This window comes from Ambystoma mexicanum, chromosome 13, assembly GCF_040938575.1.
Source record: "Ambystoma mexicanum isolate Mex_15411 chromosome 13, UKY_AmexF1_1, whole genome shotgun sequence".
NCBI lineage: Eukaryota > Metazoa > Chordata > Amphibia > Caudata > Ambystomatidae > Ambystoma > Ambystoma mexicanum.
The window spans coordinates 159,263,838-159,280,565 of record NC_090938.1 but is presented as its reverse complement, the minus strand read 5'-3'; the positions used below and the strand labels follow the sequence as shown (position 1 = coordinate 159,280,565).

The following is a 16,728-nucleotide window of genomic DNA, read 5'->3' as shown; positions in this document are numbered from 1 at the left end:
GTCTAAAGTTCCATTAGTCCTAGGAAAAATGGGACCTCACTCGAGTCCATGGGCTTCACCATTGCCACAAGACCTCTTTAGGTCTCACCCCATCCAGGAACAGTTCATGTCCTATATAGCTCCGCTTGCCTTTGCAGAACCTAGATTTATATAGGCTCCGTGATAGTACTGCAATCTTAACCGCTTCCAGCATGTTCTGAAGCCTGGAGACATGCTCTTTCAAAAAAAGTCCCTGCATCAAAATAACATCTCAGTAGCATTTAACTTAACTTAACTTTGCAACAAACTGTGCGTTATTTTTTGGAAACTGCTGAAGGTTGGGACAAGCTCTAGATGTATTCATCTGTGATGGAAGAGCCACACAGACATTATGAATTTTGTGGTGTCCATCAACATCAAGTGAAATTTACCTGATTACCTGACCTCAGGTTGATGTGGGATAACACTGTCACAGCACTGTTTGGTCCAGGAAACTGCCCAGAGATAATGTTTTTATTGAGCCCCACAGATCAATGCACAGCCTGACTATTGTGTTCCCCATCTGCACTAGTACAACTGAACTTGCCCGCTCCGAGGCATCCTTGTTCTCAATTTCTTCCTCTTGTACCAATATCTCTAGTTCTGAGGACACCCCTTTCATCAGTAGGAACGTTTGTCACTTTCATGGCCATATGAATAGCTCCATCCTTCAAGTTAATCATTTTAGAGACATCTTGCATGAACCTCACATCCGTTTGAAACATCTGTGGAAACCAGACTTTCATCTTCCCAAACCTTGCCTCGGAACACTGCTCCTTCACTACCAGGACAATTTTTCCTCATTGGGATAAGCAATTCCTAGCCCCCCCCTGCACTTTCCAGCTTAGGAGGTTTCCACTCCATTTTGAAATTTGTCCTTTTGCTTTGTGTCCCTTGAATATAAGATCCACTGTCAATTTGCACAGAATGTTTATGGATTTAGCCCCATAGATATTAGATTGGACATTTGTCTCCTCAAAATGAAAGGTATTCTTTGATAAATTTGCTTATGACCATGTAATGTGCAGCATTGTACACCAGCAGATCAGCAACCCTTCCATTAACAGATTTTTACAAACTGCTTCTTCCTTTCAGGATACCTTTGCAAATGGAACGTGACTTGACCTTTAGCCTCATCACTGTGTGCTGGAACCATTCAAGCACAAAGCTTGAATGGTCCCACCCATCCTGAAGTGTGTGTATATATATATATTTATATATAATTATTTTTTTATTTTTTTATTAAATTTGTTTTTTATTTGCATTTTGAAAGTGCCCAGACAGCCCCGGGGCATCGAGGTGCTGTTACAGGAATATGTCTTAGTTGCATATTTATTACGCGCTTAATACCCAGAGGTTTCTAAGCGCGGACCCGGGGATCAAACCTGTGTTGCTTTGTATCGTCTTGTTTCCAAGGCGAGCCCGTTGCCGCTGAGCTATCCTCCCAGGACGAGGATAGCTATCCTCCCGGGAGTATTGTCAGCACTGCTTATGTTTCTTTGTCTATGGCATTCGCTACATACTATACTGTGTGTAATGTTGTTCTTGTTTCAGACAAGATGCTCAGGATACCTACAGCAAAAGCTTTGTGACCATTGCTTCCAGGGTTATTCATCCCTACGTACTCAGGGTACCCTACCCAGTTTAGGGTTGCTTTCTCTGTCATTCCTGCCAGCTATCTGGCATGGACATAAGTGTTGTGACGATTCAGGGGATCTTGTCACTTCCTGCCAGACGGATGCCCTTCCCTGTGAGACTAGGGAGGTGAGCCTGCAATGCAGCATTCCCCCTAGGGGTGGGCGTAAGCAAAACCTCAGAGGGAGAGACTCCCCTCTTGGGGACACGGACTCCAGTTACATCAAGGAACTCCCTAAGCCCCTTCATGATGAGTCACTGATATCATCACAGCTTCATAAGAGCCGTCCCAAACAAGTCATTGGGCCTCATTACGACTTTGGAGCACCATGGCTGCCTCCAAAATCGTGTCCGGGTCCGGGTTCCCTGAATGGGGAAATACGGGGCGATTCCGACTTTGGAAGGCCCGGTACTTCCTCCTTCAGGGAACCCGGGCCCGATCCTTCCCCATTTCCATTCCAGCCCCCATGGAGCTTAATGGTAATGGGGAGGGTGCTAACAACGGCCTGTCAATTACGGGCCCGTTGTTAGCTCCCTCGTCCCCTCGCGGGATCCTCTATGGATGTCTGGAAAAATCAGATGTCCAGAGGGGACCTCGTAATAGTGCAGAAGGACAAACATTCTGAGAAGAATAGTAGTGTGCAGGAAATGAAGATTACTCAGGGGTTGGAAGCCAACCATACTGGGATTAAGAAGATCAAACAAGTGACAAAGAACCCTCAGGAAAGAGAGACAAAGTACTATAGGACTACGCTAGGGAGGACCCAGCACTTCCCAATAGAAAGGAAAGAAGGACCAACATACAATGTTGGTGAAACCCGGTAGTTTCAGACCTGTAGAGAGAGAGAAACCAGGAGAGTCTAGGAGGTCCTTGGTCGAGAGGCCGCTGGCACCGAGAAGGGAAGGAGACACCGAGAAGTCAGGGAGCCAATCCGTGTATGCCCAAGGAAAGTCGAGGCAGTGGCGTGACCCAGAGGAGGTGGACTATCTTGTCCTCAAACCACACAGAGACCACAATAGAGTGGGCTCTGTGCAGCCACAAATTGAAACAGAAAGAAAGAAGATACACTAGAAGCATTCAAGCAACGAGATAGAGAAAGCGACCCCACAGGAAGAACCGGTGACTCCAACCCGATAGAACAAAGTTAATTGGAGTGGTGGGAGACCTCGGAGGGGAACAGTACTGGGAGAGAACAACGGGACTCCTCATAATCATCCCAGTGGTTGTGAATAATTTAAAGAAAGTTAAGAATACAAAGGGACTCATACTCGTCCCAGTGGTTGTGAATAATTTAAAGAAAGTGAAGAGTACAGAGTGAATCAGTATACTCATTTCAATGAGTGTGGATACTGTAAACATAGTGAAACACAATTCATTCCACCCAGGAAGTGGTTGAAACTCAAACCAAGTGTGGAAAGTAAGAAAGAGACACTGCATGATTCCCAAAAGAATACATGTCCAAAACCCTATCGGGATAAACCAAGGAACTGTGTTTAAAGAATGACCGGGGAGAGCAAGGAAATGGAAGAGCTTTCTATAAGAACTATGGTTCATGTAATCATAAAGAATTATTTGAAGATAGAATGTTGAGGCTAGAGAAGCCTGTCCAAGAGAAAGGAGTCATTCTCCTAGAGCCCTTTTCTTTTGATGTTTTGATTAGTGGTATGGTCAGCATAGTATAGTTTTTGGATGGAAAACGGACTGTTGTTTTGGACTACTCTACTGAGGACGAGCACCCTAGTTAGTTGTGTGTTAGGTAGGGCAAGCCCTTCATATAGGGATAAATGGGACTTTTTTCCTTTTATTTAAATAAAAGAACTTGACAAAAATGACATTTGTTCCGTCTCCTTCTTCTGACCTACCACAGTGCGCTGACCAGTGCTGTCCCAGTACATTTCCACTATGGCCAGATTAGTCTCCCTAAGCAGCCAAGTGCATCGTGATGACATTCCGATCCAGAACTGGCAGGGCAAATGGTCATGTGCTACCTTACCGTGCACACTCTGCATTGCACCTGCAGGTATTTCTCCTTCTGGCTAGAGGCTTCCTAGTGCCTCCGGTTTTCTTCTACTTCCTCTGTATCCCTTGTCTCCATCCTCCTCATCGTTCTCACCTGTGAGTTTCCGCCTTTGCGGATCACGTTCCACCGGTTCATTTTGTTTTCTTCAGATACAACTTGCTGCTCGGCCTGCATTCCCTATACCCTCCACCCTGCTTTACCAGCCACATTACTGGAGCCAGCTCCTTCCTTCCCCTTCTGGACCTGCCCATCTCTTTTTCCTGGGACTGTGTCATCCCCAGCAACCCTGCTTCATCCACAGTTTTTGTTAACCCACACTGGGGTTTTCCCCCCCTTATTGGCGGTTACTTTCGGCGGCCCCAAGCCTTCAGAAATGTATCAATGTATTTGGAGGATAGATCAGGAAGGGACAGGAGCTTCCTCTTCAAGCCACGAAGCCCTTGCTCCCAGGAAAGGCCTATCTCCGACACCTAGCTTCGATGCCTTTGGTGAGGGTGTCTGTCTCCATCTTGTACTTACAGGCCGCCTCTTCCAATTCTTTAATGCCTGGTTCCCTGTGCTTGACTTGCATCTCTATTCCAATGTCTAGTGTGGGGTCACTTTTCCCCTCTGCATCTCTTCTTGCATCTTTTGATTCTGGCTTTTAATCAACATCAGGCCACGTCACACTTACTGGCTAAGCCCTTTTGGGCCATTATTAATTGTTCACCTGTTTCTCCATTGTTCTGCTCTCTAGTAGCATCACAACAAGTACAGGTATACACAACCTGTACAGAATCTCATTGCATTCAAATTATTCCTAGATATTCATCACAATACCTTCTCTTAAGAATGAATTCAGATACTACTTCTTATTTTATTGTTATTGCTTTCTTTTTTTAAATCATCATATCAAAAGACAGTGTACAAACATGGCAATTGATATGAAAGACATACCATAATCTCTATATTTAAACAGTTTCATCCAATTGACCTAGCACCATATAAATCACCAAACAAATCGCAATTATAACAATGTCTAAACAATCAGAAGGTCCAACCAATAGACCAATTATGCAGCATAATTGAGTGCTGTCTGTTGATGCATCAATATTCTAATATATCTGACATGTATTATTACTTTTATTCTGATGAATTGAATTGCCACAATTATTTTTGTAACCAAAAAAAAAATCGAGATCCTAAAACAAGGAGCTTGTGTTGTTGCAATATCTACTCGAGTTTCGGACATGGTCGTGGGTGTCTCTCTCTAGTAGCAACATTATACCTTGCCAGCATTTTCTTTTCTTTGACTGCGTAAGCTATATCACATGTTTTTAATACTTTTCTAGAAAATATTCATGTTCTTCATTCGTCATACTCTTCAGGGTCCGATAGCCGGATGAACAGGGTTTCAAAAGATTTTTTGTTTAGCTTCTTCCCATAACTTTCTATGGGACCCCCAGCATATTTTTAGTAAGATTTGGTTGTCCTGGCCTACTTTGGGTGAGTGATGTCTTGTCAGGCTCACTCACTAACCCAACTGCACTAAAGTCTTTGTGTAGCACTGCTATCCCCTTTAAGGATAGCAGTGCATGGGAGCCCTGTTCCCCTTTCTTTTACAATCTGTGTTATCTAGAGTTTAGGAGGTAATGCCTAGAAAGAGTTGTAGCAGTGATGCCCACGTTTTACATTTTTAGTTTTAGGCACAATCCTGTGCACCTTAACCCTAAATTCACCACATGGTTGATGTTTGCCTAGTATACTGTTACACATGGCTAACCTTGTTAAGTCTGTGTTTCTGACTCGCTGGCTTTGTTAGCTACCTTCCTCCCTGCCTGGGGTAGGAAAGGTCCATATATGGTAATGACAAATCGCAGGCTCTGGCCAGATCCTGGGAAGAACCATTGGGAGATGGCTTGGTCTGGGTATAACATTTCAGACGCCCTAATCCACATCCAAGCCAGAGTGATGTTACAAATGCATCTGAGCTGGATATTCAGAATGGAATAGGCACAGCACGTTTGAATGCTGCAAGGCCTCTGATAGGTGAACTGTGGTCCCACTACGCGGCCCATTTTCTGTACATCCATAAGTAATTAGGTAGACGTTCTTCACAGTGAGCACGGAAGCATGAGAGGTCACAAGAGGGATTTTGAGAAACCTGAGTGTATCCTCGCACCTACTCCCCTTGGATCCAGGGAAAGGCCATCTCTTTTGGATCCTGACCCTGGGGGTGGAGATGCGAGGGAGGATCACCTGGGTGGAGGGGGATTGGGGAGAGGATGTCCCCAGGCGACACATGGTATCCCCCTTTTCCTTGTGCGAGCCAATCTTACCCTCCCCCTGCCTTTATATGCTGTTGCCAATCACTTCCCTTAATTTCCCCTCATTCATATCACTATAGCACTGGGACGAGGAAGAAGCAACAAAGAGTGGCAAACACTATCATGTAATTTCACCATTCTGGTACTGAGACGATGAAGAGGACAGCAGGCTGTTGTGAGGGTCAGGCATGTCCAGGGAACTGCACTAACTATGGTCAGGCAATTGGGCTTGAGGACTCACACCTGCAACAAGCTAAGGTGCATAAAAGGTGGAGCTGACAATACGAGAGGAGAAACCAGCAGGAGAGAAGCCGAGCCAAGTGTTTCAAGCCTGAAAGGGGACAAATCGTGGAGGAGGCCGCTTCTGAAGAGCATCCTGCCTGGAGGCCAGCATGCCAGCAAGTATCCCAGAGAGACTGTGGCGCCAAGTCCCACGTGGGCCATGAGAGGGTCACAGTGGTGGGAGCCTCCCTCATCAGGTGTCGGCAGCAGGAGCTGCGGGCCATGGAAGAAATCAAATTGTGACTGCAAGCTACTGGCAGTGTCCGTGGGAGGCGAGCGGAGCTGCCGGCAACTAACAGAAAGAAGATCGGAGTGCTAGCGAAGCTTGCAATACTATGAAGTTGTGTGTGCGAAACAGCAGAAGAGGAAAGCAGCTGCCCGGAGGAGCCGCCAGGGACCGTTGAGTGAACAAAAGGGAACACTTGTACCAGGGTTTGTTTGTTTGTTTGTTTTATTCACTTTTTATGCGCGCCAGACCCTGGGGTAGCAGGGCGCAGCGATAAGAGAATTCGAAGCTTACATGGTTACAATAATGGCCTGAAATCACAAATAATTACATAATATACAATGTACAAGAAATGGTCAATGGTCAATTGTAATTGCCCACAGGGTGCTCCTGGGGGCAATTACAGGGCAAAAGTAATTGCTCAATGAACAAAATGAAATCGGCAAGATAAAGTGAACCCAAAGTGAAAGGTTATAGTGATGAATACGAACAAGATGAACTGTGAGTGAAATAATAAGAATTAAATAAATATTGAAAATCGAACTAAAGGGAAGGTTTTGATAAGCATATGAATGGACAGCAAGCTTGTGTGAAGAAGACAATGCATTACTTACCGTAAAAGCATTTCTGATGCTTGTATCTGCTTAGATTCACATGCTGTGCATAGTCCGACATCCAGAGGTCACTGCAGAGTATTGCATTTGGTTTTTCGTAGTTGAAAAGGGGACGTCGACGTGCAGTGTACCCACAATCCCTCACGCGTCGAGGTCCCTCTGTTTTTTTTTTCTGCCCTGAGGGAACCTATTAGACGTGAGTGAGTGCAGAAAAGAGAGATATAGATGAAAGTCTATGTTCCTTCCATCCGAGCGGGGAGGAAGGGTGGGCGCATGTGAATCTAAGCAGATACAACCATCAGAAATGCTTTTACGGTAAGTAATGCATTGTCTTCTGATGTTTGTTAATGTGCTTAGAATCACATGCTGTGCATAGACTAGCGAGCAGTACCCGGAGTTGGAGGTGGTTTGTGAGAAGGAACAGTAGAAAAAAGATGTCTTAACACTGCTTGCCCCTGGGAATCAGCTCTAGAGTGGGCATCTAGACAGTAGTGTTTTGTAAAGGTGTGAACAGAACTCCAGGTTGCCACTTTGCAAATGGACTCAAGAGGGACATTTGCAATGAAAGCTATGGAAGCCCCGGTGCCTCGAGTGGAGCGTGCTATTGGCTTGAAGGGTAGTTCTCTCTTAGCAAGAGTGTAACAGAGAGTGATGCATTGTACAATCCATCTAGAAATAGTGGATTTTGAAACTGCATCTCCTTCTCTTCCTGCTGCCACCGACACAAAGAACTGATTAGTCTTTCTCAATGGTCTAGTTCTTTCCATATAAAACATCACGGCTCTGCGAACATCCAGTGTATGCAGGCTCTTCTCACCTAAGTTTGAAGGATTTTGAAAGAACGTTGGTAGTTCTATTGATTGGTTGACATGGAATTTAGAGCTAAATTTTGGCGCAAACCTAGGATGTGTGCGTAGAACCACCTTATCCTTGTGAACTGTTACAAAGGGGTCTAGTACAGATTGAGTTCCCCTGGTACATGTTGTGACAGTAGGAACATGTTGTGTTTGAGAGCCCACTTACAGATGTTCTGGGACAGCTTGGACAGTCCTGGAGAGTGAGTGCCCCCTTGCTTGTTGAGGTAGTACATGGCTGTGGTGCTGTCCGTGAGGACCATCACTGTCTTCCCTTCCAGGTGTGCCTGGAAGGCTTTCAGTGCCTTGAACACAGCTAGTAGCTCCAGAAAGTTTATGTGCTTGGATGCTACACTCGGAGTCCAAACTCTGTGAGCAGTCTGATGGGATAGGTGAGCCCCCCATCCTGTGAGGGATGCGTCTGTGGTTAGAGTGGCTTCCAGTGCGGGGGTGGCAAATGGTTTCCCTATTACCAGGTTTTCCTTCGACCACCACCATAGCGAGAGAACCAAGGCCTGCTAGACCACGACTAGATCATCCTATTGTCCGCTGGCCTGACACCACTGGCTGTTGAGCCACTCTTGCATTGGGTGCATGCGCAGGCGCGCGTGAGGTACCAAGTAAATACATGACGCCATCATTCCTAGTAAGCGCATTGCTTTGCGTACCGTCACCTCTCGACCGGCCACATATTGAGGGATTTCAAACAGCATGTTTGGGACCCTCTCGTTGGAGGGGAAGACAAGGCCGTCCTTTGTTCGAATTAGAGCCTCTAGGAATTGTTTAATCTGGCTGGGGTCTAAACTGGACTTCTTCTCGTTGATGGAGAAGCCCAGTTGAAACAAAAGGTCTACAGTCTTTTGGGTATTTGAGAGGCATGTTTTGTAAGAATCCCCTGTTATGAGCCAATCTTTGAAGTAAGGGTATACTGGGATGGACAACCTGCGCAGGTGGGCCACTGCCACTGCCAGTACCTTTGTGAATACTCCTGGCGCTGATGCTATGCCGAAGGGTAGCACTCTGAACTGGTAGTGTTTGCCCTCTTTCATGAACCTGAGGTATTTCCTGTGCGCTGGCAACATTAAAATATGAACGTATGCATCTTTCATGTCCAGTGTTGTCATGTAATCTCCCTGTGAAAGCAGGGGGATTACCTCCTGTAGAGTCACCATACAAAACTTTTGAGGTTTGACAAATTTGTTCGCTGGGCGCAGATCTAGTACATGGCGCATGGTTAAGTCTTTTTTGGGTACAAGGAAGTACACTGAATAAATACCTTCCGTTACCTGGGATAGAGGCCTCTCTAGCTCCTTTTTCTAGTAGTTGGTCCACTTCTTGAAGAAGGATGGCGAGGTGTTCTGGCGACTTGTGTCTGTACGTAGGGGAACTGTTTAATTCTATACAGTAACCATGCTGGAAGAAAGGATGTTAACCGGCCTCCGACCGGTGATTCGGAGGGGACCCGAATCTTTGAGTCATTTGGTGTTGGTGGCTTGGGCACCTCTAGGGGTGGGACCCCGACCTCTTCCCTTGCCACGACGCTGTCCTCTTTGGTTGTATTGTCCACTGGTGCCTTGGTTAGAGGACCAGTTACCTGCAGACTATTGCTGCTGCTGCTGTTGTTGCTGCTGGCGTTGGCCTCGAGAAAAGCGTTTGTTGCCATAACCACGTTTGTTGGGAGGCCTTGAAATTTGGTCTAGGGTTTTGATGGTGTCAAATTCCTTCTTTGCGGTCTCTAGTGCCTCATCCACCGCCTTACCAAAGAGGTTTGCATCTTCTATAGGTTTGTTAATTAGAGATGCTTGTGTTACAGGTTTAAAGCCTGAATTACGTAGCCTTACATGGCGTTTGAGGAGGATTCCTTGGACTAGGGATTGGCCAGCTGTTTCTGCAGCATCCAGAGTATTTTTAATGATGCTAAGGTCCCTTCAGTCACCGTGGCTGGAAGCCGAGTGGGTTCCGGTACCTCCTCAATATCCTTACATAGTTTGCTCCATTGTGCATCTGCGTAACTTGCCAGCAAAGAATTGTTGTTGGCAATTCTTGCGGAAAAGGCAGCTGAGGCTGTAATCCTCTTTCCTAGGGCATACAATGTTTTACCCTCTTTATCTGGTGGTGCCTCGCTAGTTGGCAGCAGGACCCCTGCTCTCTTCCTAGTATTTGTCACCACTAAGGAGTCTGGTACAGAGTGGCCCCTGATGTCAGGAGAAGTTTCCCCGGTCTCGATCTCGAAATGCGCTGCTGCCTTGCGTAGTAGTGCATTAAAGGTAGGTTGATCGTCTATGGGTGACGTATTCCTAATAGGTGAGTCCTTGGGTGGGGACAGGTTTATGGCGTCAGGGTCTGAAAACGCTGATGGGGACTGCCAGGGCTGTGAAGCGCCTTCTTCTGGGTCTTCTCCGAAGCCCCCACCACCCATATCTGGGTTGTCTTCAAAACCTTCCTCCTCTAGGTTTTGTTCCCCTTCATTGCCTAAGAATTCATCATCCTCCTGAAAGTGGGGGTCCTCTCCAGTGAGGTCATATAAATCTACATCCTCTTGGGGGGATCAAACAGCCTAGGGTACTTGGCCCTGGGATCCTCCTGAGGTCCCTCTCTTGATCTCTTGGGTGTTGGAAGGTTCGAAATCTCCATAAACCTCTCCATTTTGTCCATACAGAACTAGTCCCTCTAGGGTTTCATGAGTTACCCCAGAGCGGTCGGGGGGGGGGCCTTCCATTAGAAAATGCTTCGACCTATCCCATAACATCAAAGAAAGGTTCCCCTCACCTTCTGAAAAGCCTTCTGGTAGGCTAGGAGTGCCTCTCGACGGAGGGGGCGGTTCCTGCCTTCCCTCTGACCTTTTCAGCGTCTCCCGGGCCTTATGAGCGGTGATCGACGTTTCTTTTGCCGTCCGTCTTTGGCTATGGGTGGAAATAATCTGCACCAGGCTCTCGACAACTTAACTGTCTGTCGAGGGTACCTCTGGCGTCAACGTTACAGGCGTTGCTTGCTCTACGTCGACGGGCGCTCTCTGACGGTGCGCGTCGTCTGGCGGTTTAGTGATAGCGCCCTTATCTGGGGGTAGCCCAGTCGCTAGTCGCGTTTGCGGTTGCGAGGGGGGTCTTAAGACTGTTACGGTCTGAGGAGGCCACCGGTAGGACCTGCTTCTCCGTTGGCTCTAAGGCTCTCTTCATCTTCAACGAGGAAGGGCCGTCGGTCGTGTGTTTATGGGAGTGTTTTCTGTGTGCGTCCTTGTCGCCGGGGTGTTCATCCCCATAAGCAGGGCGTGAGGCGAGCTTGTCGGGGCCGGGGACAGACGACGAGGAGCGCGAACGCTCCTTAGAGAGGTCTATGACTTCCATTTATGCTTGTCTTTCCAGGTAAACTTGCCTTTGCAAAGCGGGCAAAACCTAAAGAGTGTCCTCTCCATAGCTGAGGAACCGATTGCATGTGACAACAACCCCGAAGGAAAGGGAGGGGAAAGGGAAAGGCATTCTCAAAGAGAAACAATAAATGTCCCACGACCCCACTCTCCCTACTGTATTTGGCCGTCGAGGCCAGGCCACGTGTTTGGCGAACGCCGAACAACCTCCTCCATCGAAGGCACCGCCGTCGGAGATCTTGATCAGCGGTGAACAGCTTCACAGCTACGACGCCGAAGGAGGGATGTAAGTAATAATATAAGTTAAGAACGACCAAAGGTCGAATAAAGTTTTTGCAATGTCTCTCGAGGAGCTCCGCGTAAAGGCGACCAATATCTGGGCGGAAAAAAACAATCTGAGGGACCACGACGCGTGAGGGATTGTGGGTACACTGCACGTCACTATAGGGATAGTGTACAGACACGCCTTGTCGACGTCCCTTTTTAGACTACGAAAAACAAAATGCAATACTCCGCAGTGACCACTGGATGTCGGACTATGCACAGCATGTGATTCTAAGCAGACTAACAAACATCAGAACATGTAATACTGAAAAGCAAAGAACGAATCTTATGAAATACAATGAAAAGCAAGTCATGAATATTATGGAAGAGTGTGAGAGTAATGTGGTGAAGGAAAAAGCACCACAGAGTGAACTGTATGAAAGAACACCTTGTGGCAAAGTTAAGAGACTGACAAAGAGGAAAACACATTGTGGCAAAGTCAAAAGGCTGGCAAGGAGAAAGCCAAATGGATGTGAATAAGAACACAGGTGCAGTGACAGAAGAACCTGCGTGGGCAAGAAAGCCTAGGTGATCATTTGCGTGAGCTGTAACGGGTGGATCATGTGGTCCGACAACTGCGCCTAGACTGGGGATACCATTTCTATGAAAGTCAAGGAAACAGACAGAGAGCAAAGCCAAATGTTTAAGAGGGACTGCTGAAGTGAAGCAGACTAAAGGTATCTGTATGGAGCTGGCTAAGAATCAGAAGGAGTGTAAAGTTGATCTGGAACTGGTTTTGAATCTTAAGAGACTGAAACTAAGTATAAGTTGGCAAACTGGACAAGCTGACATATTGGGGAAGGGAAACCTAAGGACTTATGAACTTTGATGTTGCCTTGAGGAAGTGAACCTTGAGGCCCCTTTTTGGAACTGTGTTGTCTTCCTGGGGAAGGGAACCCAGAGACTTTGTTGAACTGTCTTGAGTTTGGAGAAGGGGAGCTGGAAAGCAGGCCAAGAACTGGAAGAAGCTCAGAACTTTATTTTGAACATTATTTATTTCATTGCTGACATCCCTATACATTGTTTAGCCTTAGCTGTGAGGGCAAGTATAGGTTTTGGACACGACAGATTTATAAGTTGAACTTACTGACTCACACTATCCTTAGTTTCTTTAGGTAGGGAAATCCCACCTTTGCATAGGGCAAGTTAGAACTTCAACCAACCTGACATTTAAGTTAATACAACTATTTTTGTTTGAACTTTGAATCTGTTGCCTGTGTCTTGCTGCATGATGCTTTCACAGGATGCAGCAAGTTGCTTCTAAGACAACCATTGCCAACCCAAACTCCTGTTATATGACGATCTGTCCTCTTTCAGGGAAGTCCAGTAGCGCTGTCTCCCGTGAGCCATAGTCTTTCCTCCTCATTGTTGTAGAGTGGACAGGGACAGTGGGCCATGGATAGGATATAGCATAACAAAGCCCTTACATTTGGTGGAAAAGCTTTAGTTAAGGTGTGCCAACTCATAACAAAGTCCTTGAAAATCACTGGGTGTGTGAAGTGATGACAATCTTAACTCTCCACCCTTGCCCCCCGCCCGGATCCCATTGCCCAGTCCATGTGAACATACATGAGATCACAGCAGAGAGCACCAATGACATCGAAAATGACACCATGTGGGACTTTTATGGGGGACTTAAATATTATAGTCACTTCCCACACCTGCCGAATTACAAGGGTTTTGTTGCGATGAGTTGGGCCACTAACTGACCAATTGAAATGGCCTTGTTATTTTTTAGGGTAGAATTGGGCTTTTGTGGCACAGTTACATCAGCATAATCAAAAGACCCTCAAGTAGCAATTCTTTTTCCGTCACTGAGATGTAGAAAGGGGAGCTTTTAAGGTTATGTTACCCATATGTATATATTCAATGTCTGACTGCTCCCGTCTTTTCCATCCTATAGGAAGTCATCAACGTACTGGAGGAGCGCTTGAAGCCACTGGTCGAGGCTGAACTCTCCGTGCTGGTGGATGTGCTTCACCGGCCAGAGCTCCTCTTTTTGGAAGGGACGGATGCCCGGGTTCAGTGTGAAAGTGGAGGATTCATCTTGAAGTAAGGACGGGGTTGTGTGGGATTATCACTTGTCCTTTCTTTCGGACTTCTCTCGACTCCTCACTGCTATTAAAAAAACACTCCTCTGAACCCTCATTGACAATGAAGTCTGTGCTTTCAGCTCTCAAAGTGTCTGGCTATATGTTTACCTTAGTGTCTGCATATTTATCTATCTATTCTTTGTGTCTGAATATATGTATAGTCATCTATTTCTCATAATTGTATTTTACTATCGTCCTATATCTCTCTGGCTCACTCCCACTGTCAAGTGTCATGCTTCGGAGGCTATTTTGTGTTATGTCTCAATCTGACTATATAACTCCTCCCTCTATATATTATAGTGATCAAGCTCTCATTTACAAATTGTACTTTACTGTTTCCTGTTGCTCACTTTGTGGATCCAAAGACTGTTCTCAATCTAGTGTCTTAAGTGCAACCTCCTCTAATTTATACACACATAAACACACACCCACCCACAGAGGTGAACGCTATAAACTAAGAAATATTGCTAAATATGAGTGTTAAGTTCTCCCTGTTATTGTCCACAAACATCAGCCTGGCTTCAGAGCATCTAGAGGCACGGACACTGCCCTCTTGAATATCCGTGAAGACCTGCTCTCAAACCTAGACTCTAAATCTCCCTTCGGTTTTGATCCTCCTTGATCTTTATTCTCCCTTTGACATGCTCAATCATGCCATCCTCATAAATCGTCTTAATGATGCCCTAGGCAACAGAGACCGGGCACTGCGTGGCCGACCTCCTTCCTTTTAAACCAACCCTCCTGAGTAAAATTGGGCCCTTTCCTTTCCTCCGCCTCACTCTCTCCCTGTGGCGTCCCTCAGGGCTTTATCCTATCACCATGGCTTTTCAAAATCTACCTTGCCTACCTGATCTCCACCTTCCCTCCTCACTTCCAATGCTATGCTGAAGACCTCTGATTTCCTTTAAACACCCTTCCTCTACCTCCTCCCTTTCCTCCCTCATAGCTGACGGCCTGGCTGCTATTCAGGCATGGCGCTCTGCCAACAATCTCTGTCTTAATGCCAGTAAAACAGAGATAATTCTCAATGGGACACCTGCTCAATGTTTCCCGCTCTCTCTGGCCACCCTCCTTGGATCCCCTCCCCTCACCTTCTTGTGAGGCTAAAATCCTCAGAGTTATCTTGGACTCTTCTCTTTCCTTTTCTCTGGACATCATGGACCTTGCCAAGAAGTTCAACTTTCAGCTTCACCTCCTCAGAGGCATTCTCCCTTTCCTCGCTTACCCCCAGAAGCTCAATGTCTCAGGAGTGCTGGTTCTCTCTAGGCTGGACTATTGCAACAGCCTCTTCCTCAATCTGCCTCTTTCTTCCCTTCGTCCTCTGCAACTAAAACAGAAGAGGGGTGTAAGACTTAACCTTGGCCTCAAGCCCTGGGACCGCATCTCTCCAGCTTTAAAATCTCTCCACTGGCTCCCGGTGATGCTAGGATCAAATTCAACACCCTTTCTATCATCCACATGGCTGCCTGGCGCCTAAGACCTCTCTACATCCAGCTTTCTCTCCCTAAATAACTCCCGGCTAGAGCTCTTCGGTGCTCTAGCTCCAACTCTCTGCAGGTTAGACATTTTTCCAAGCAGAGAGTGGAAGGTAGATCCCTTTCCTCGGCAGGAGCCTCCATTTGGAATGGCCTCCCTGCCCCCATCAGACTTGAGCAGGATCTCCTTAAGTTCCGGCGACTTCTCAAGGCTTTCCTTTTTTCCGGCTCCTTCACACTCCAACCTCCCCCCTCCTCTGATAATGCCCCTCTGCTTCTGTGACTGGTGCCTGGTCCCCAGTGAGTCCTACAGGGCCAGGCCTTTCCTTGACCAGTCCCCCCCTAGCATCCCTACCAACACTTGCCTTTGGGCACCCCACCTGTACTAGCCTGAATCTGGTTCACCCCTCCTTCGCACATGTGGCTCCCCTAGGCACTTGCTCAGTCCTCTAGGCCCTCCACTCCTGCACATCTCCCCCTCTCGACCCTTCCCTCAACCATTCCCCCTACCTCCTCCCTGCCTTGCTCTTGTTCTCTGCACTTGCATGGTAAGAATGGCTCAAGGCCTGGTACAACCGTTAATGTTGTTTTTTCTCCCTATGTTCCCCCGACCCCTTTTTTGTCTTGTGGCGCCTGGAAACACTTGTGTATAGGCACCATACAAATGTCCATTAAATAAGTAAATAATACCGCCTAATATTCTTCAGAGGCGTAATTCTTTTAGGGTGACTGCTTGGTGATTCCCGTTTAATGATTGATACGTGCCACAGAAACAAGACATCCACAGGTTACACATCCAATCAATCATGGGTGTAATTATAGTGGGGGCGGGTTTGACAAGTCCCCCAAACCTTTATGGCATGCTTTTTGTCACCTCCATCTTTTGGTGGGAGGGCTGGGGGGCTGCATTGCGGCTGCTGCATTAATTTATCATGTTATTGGACAGCGCGAGTCTGGCTGACTGAGGTGCCCAGCCAGGACTGGCTGTTTCATGACATAATGCCGAGCTGAGCTCATCTGCGTGTATGTTTGTTGGAGGGCTGGACTGCGGGTTGACCCTAGTGAGGGATCACATTTGGACAATCACATTTGGCGTCAGGTGAGTATCCAGCATTGCAAGAGTGGGAGGTGAGGTGAGCCACGAACTGCGGTCCGTGTAATAGTCTCATTCACACCACCCAAACCCCCACCTCTACTTTTTTGGTAACATTAGTGGCATTTGGCACTTTTACACATAAAAAAAATAAAACAGTAGCATCATTGCAGATGCAGGAAACTCATCTATTCGAACTCTGTCCAGGCCCTCTGGGGCAAAATACATGGAAGCCTCCTAATTCGGAAATGGATTGAACCAACTGAAGTGACTTCACAGAAAAGGACATTGCCAGGAACATCATCAGTCTTCAATACGTGGAGGCACCATGGAAGTGACTTCAGAACAAGTTGCCATAAGTAAGCCAAGTGGCAACTAACTTTGTGGTGCAAAATAGCTAAATTGCACTATTGTTATATATGG

The 16,728-nt window shown here is 46.7% G+C and overlaps 1 protein-coding gene across 1 annotated transcript in view; it reads left to right on the top strand.

Moving 5' to 3' along the window:
* Positions 1–16,728, top strand: part of ITPR3 (inositol 1,4,5-trisphosphate receptor type 3) — a 510,867-nt gene that overhangs the window by 360,739 nt on the left and 133,400 nt on the right. Inside the window, exon 36 of the mRNA XM_069633522.1 lies at positions 13,548–13,696. Within this exon, the coding sequence (XP_069489623.1) occupies positions 13,548–13,696 (149 nt within the window). The remainder of the gene's footprint in view (positions 1–13,547; positions 13,697–16,728) is intronic.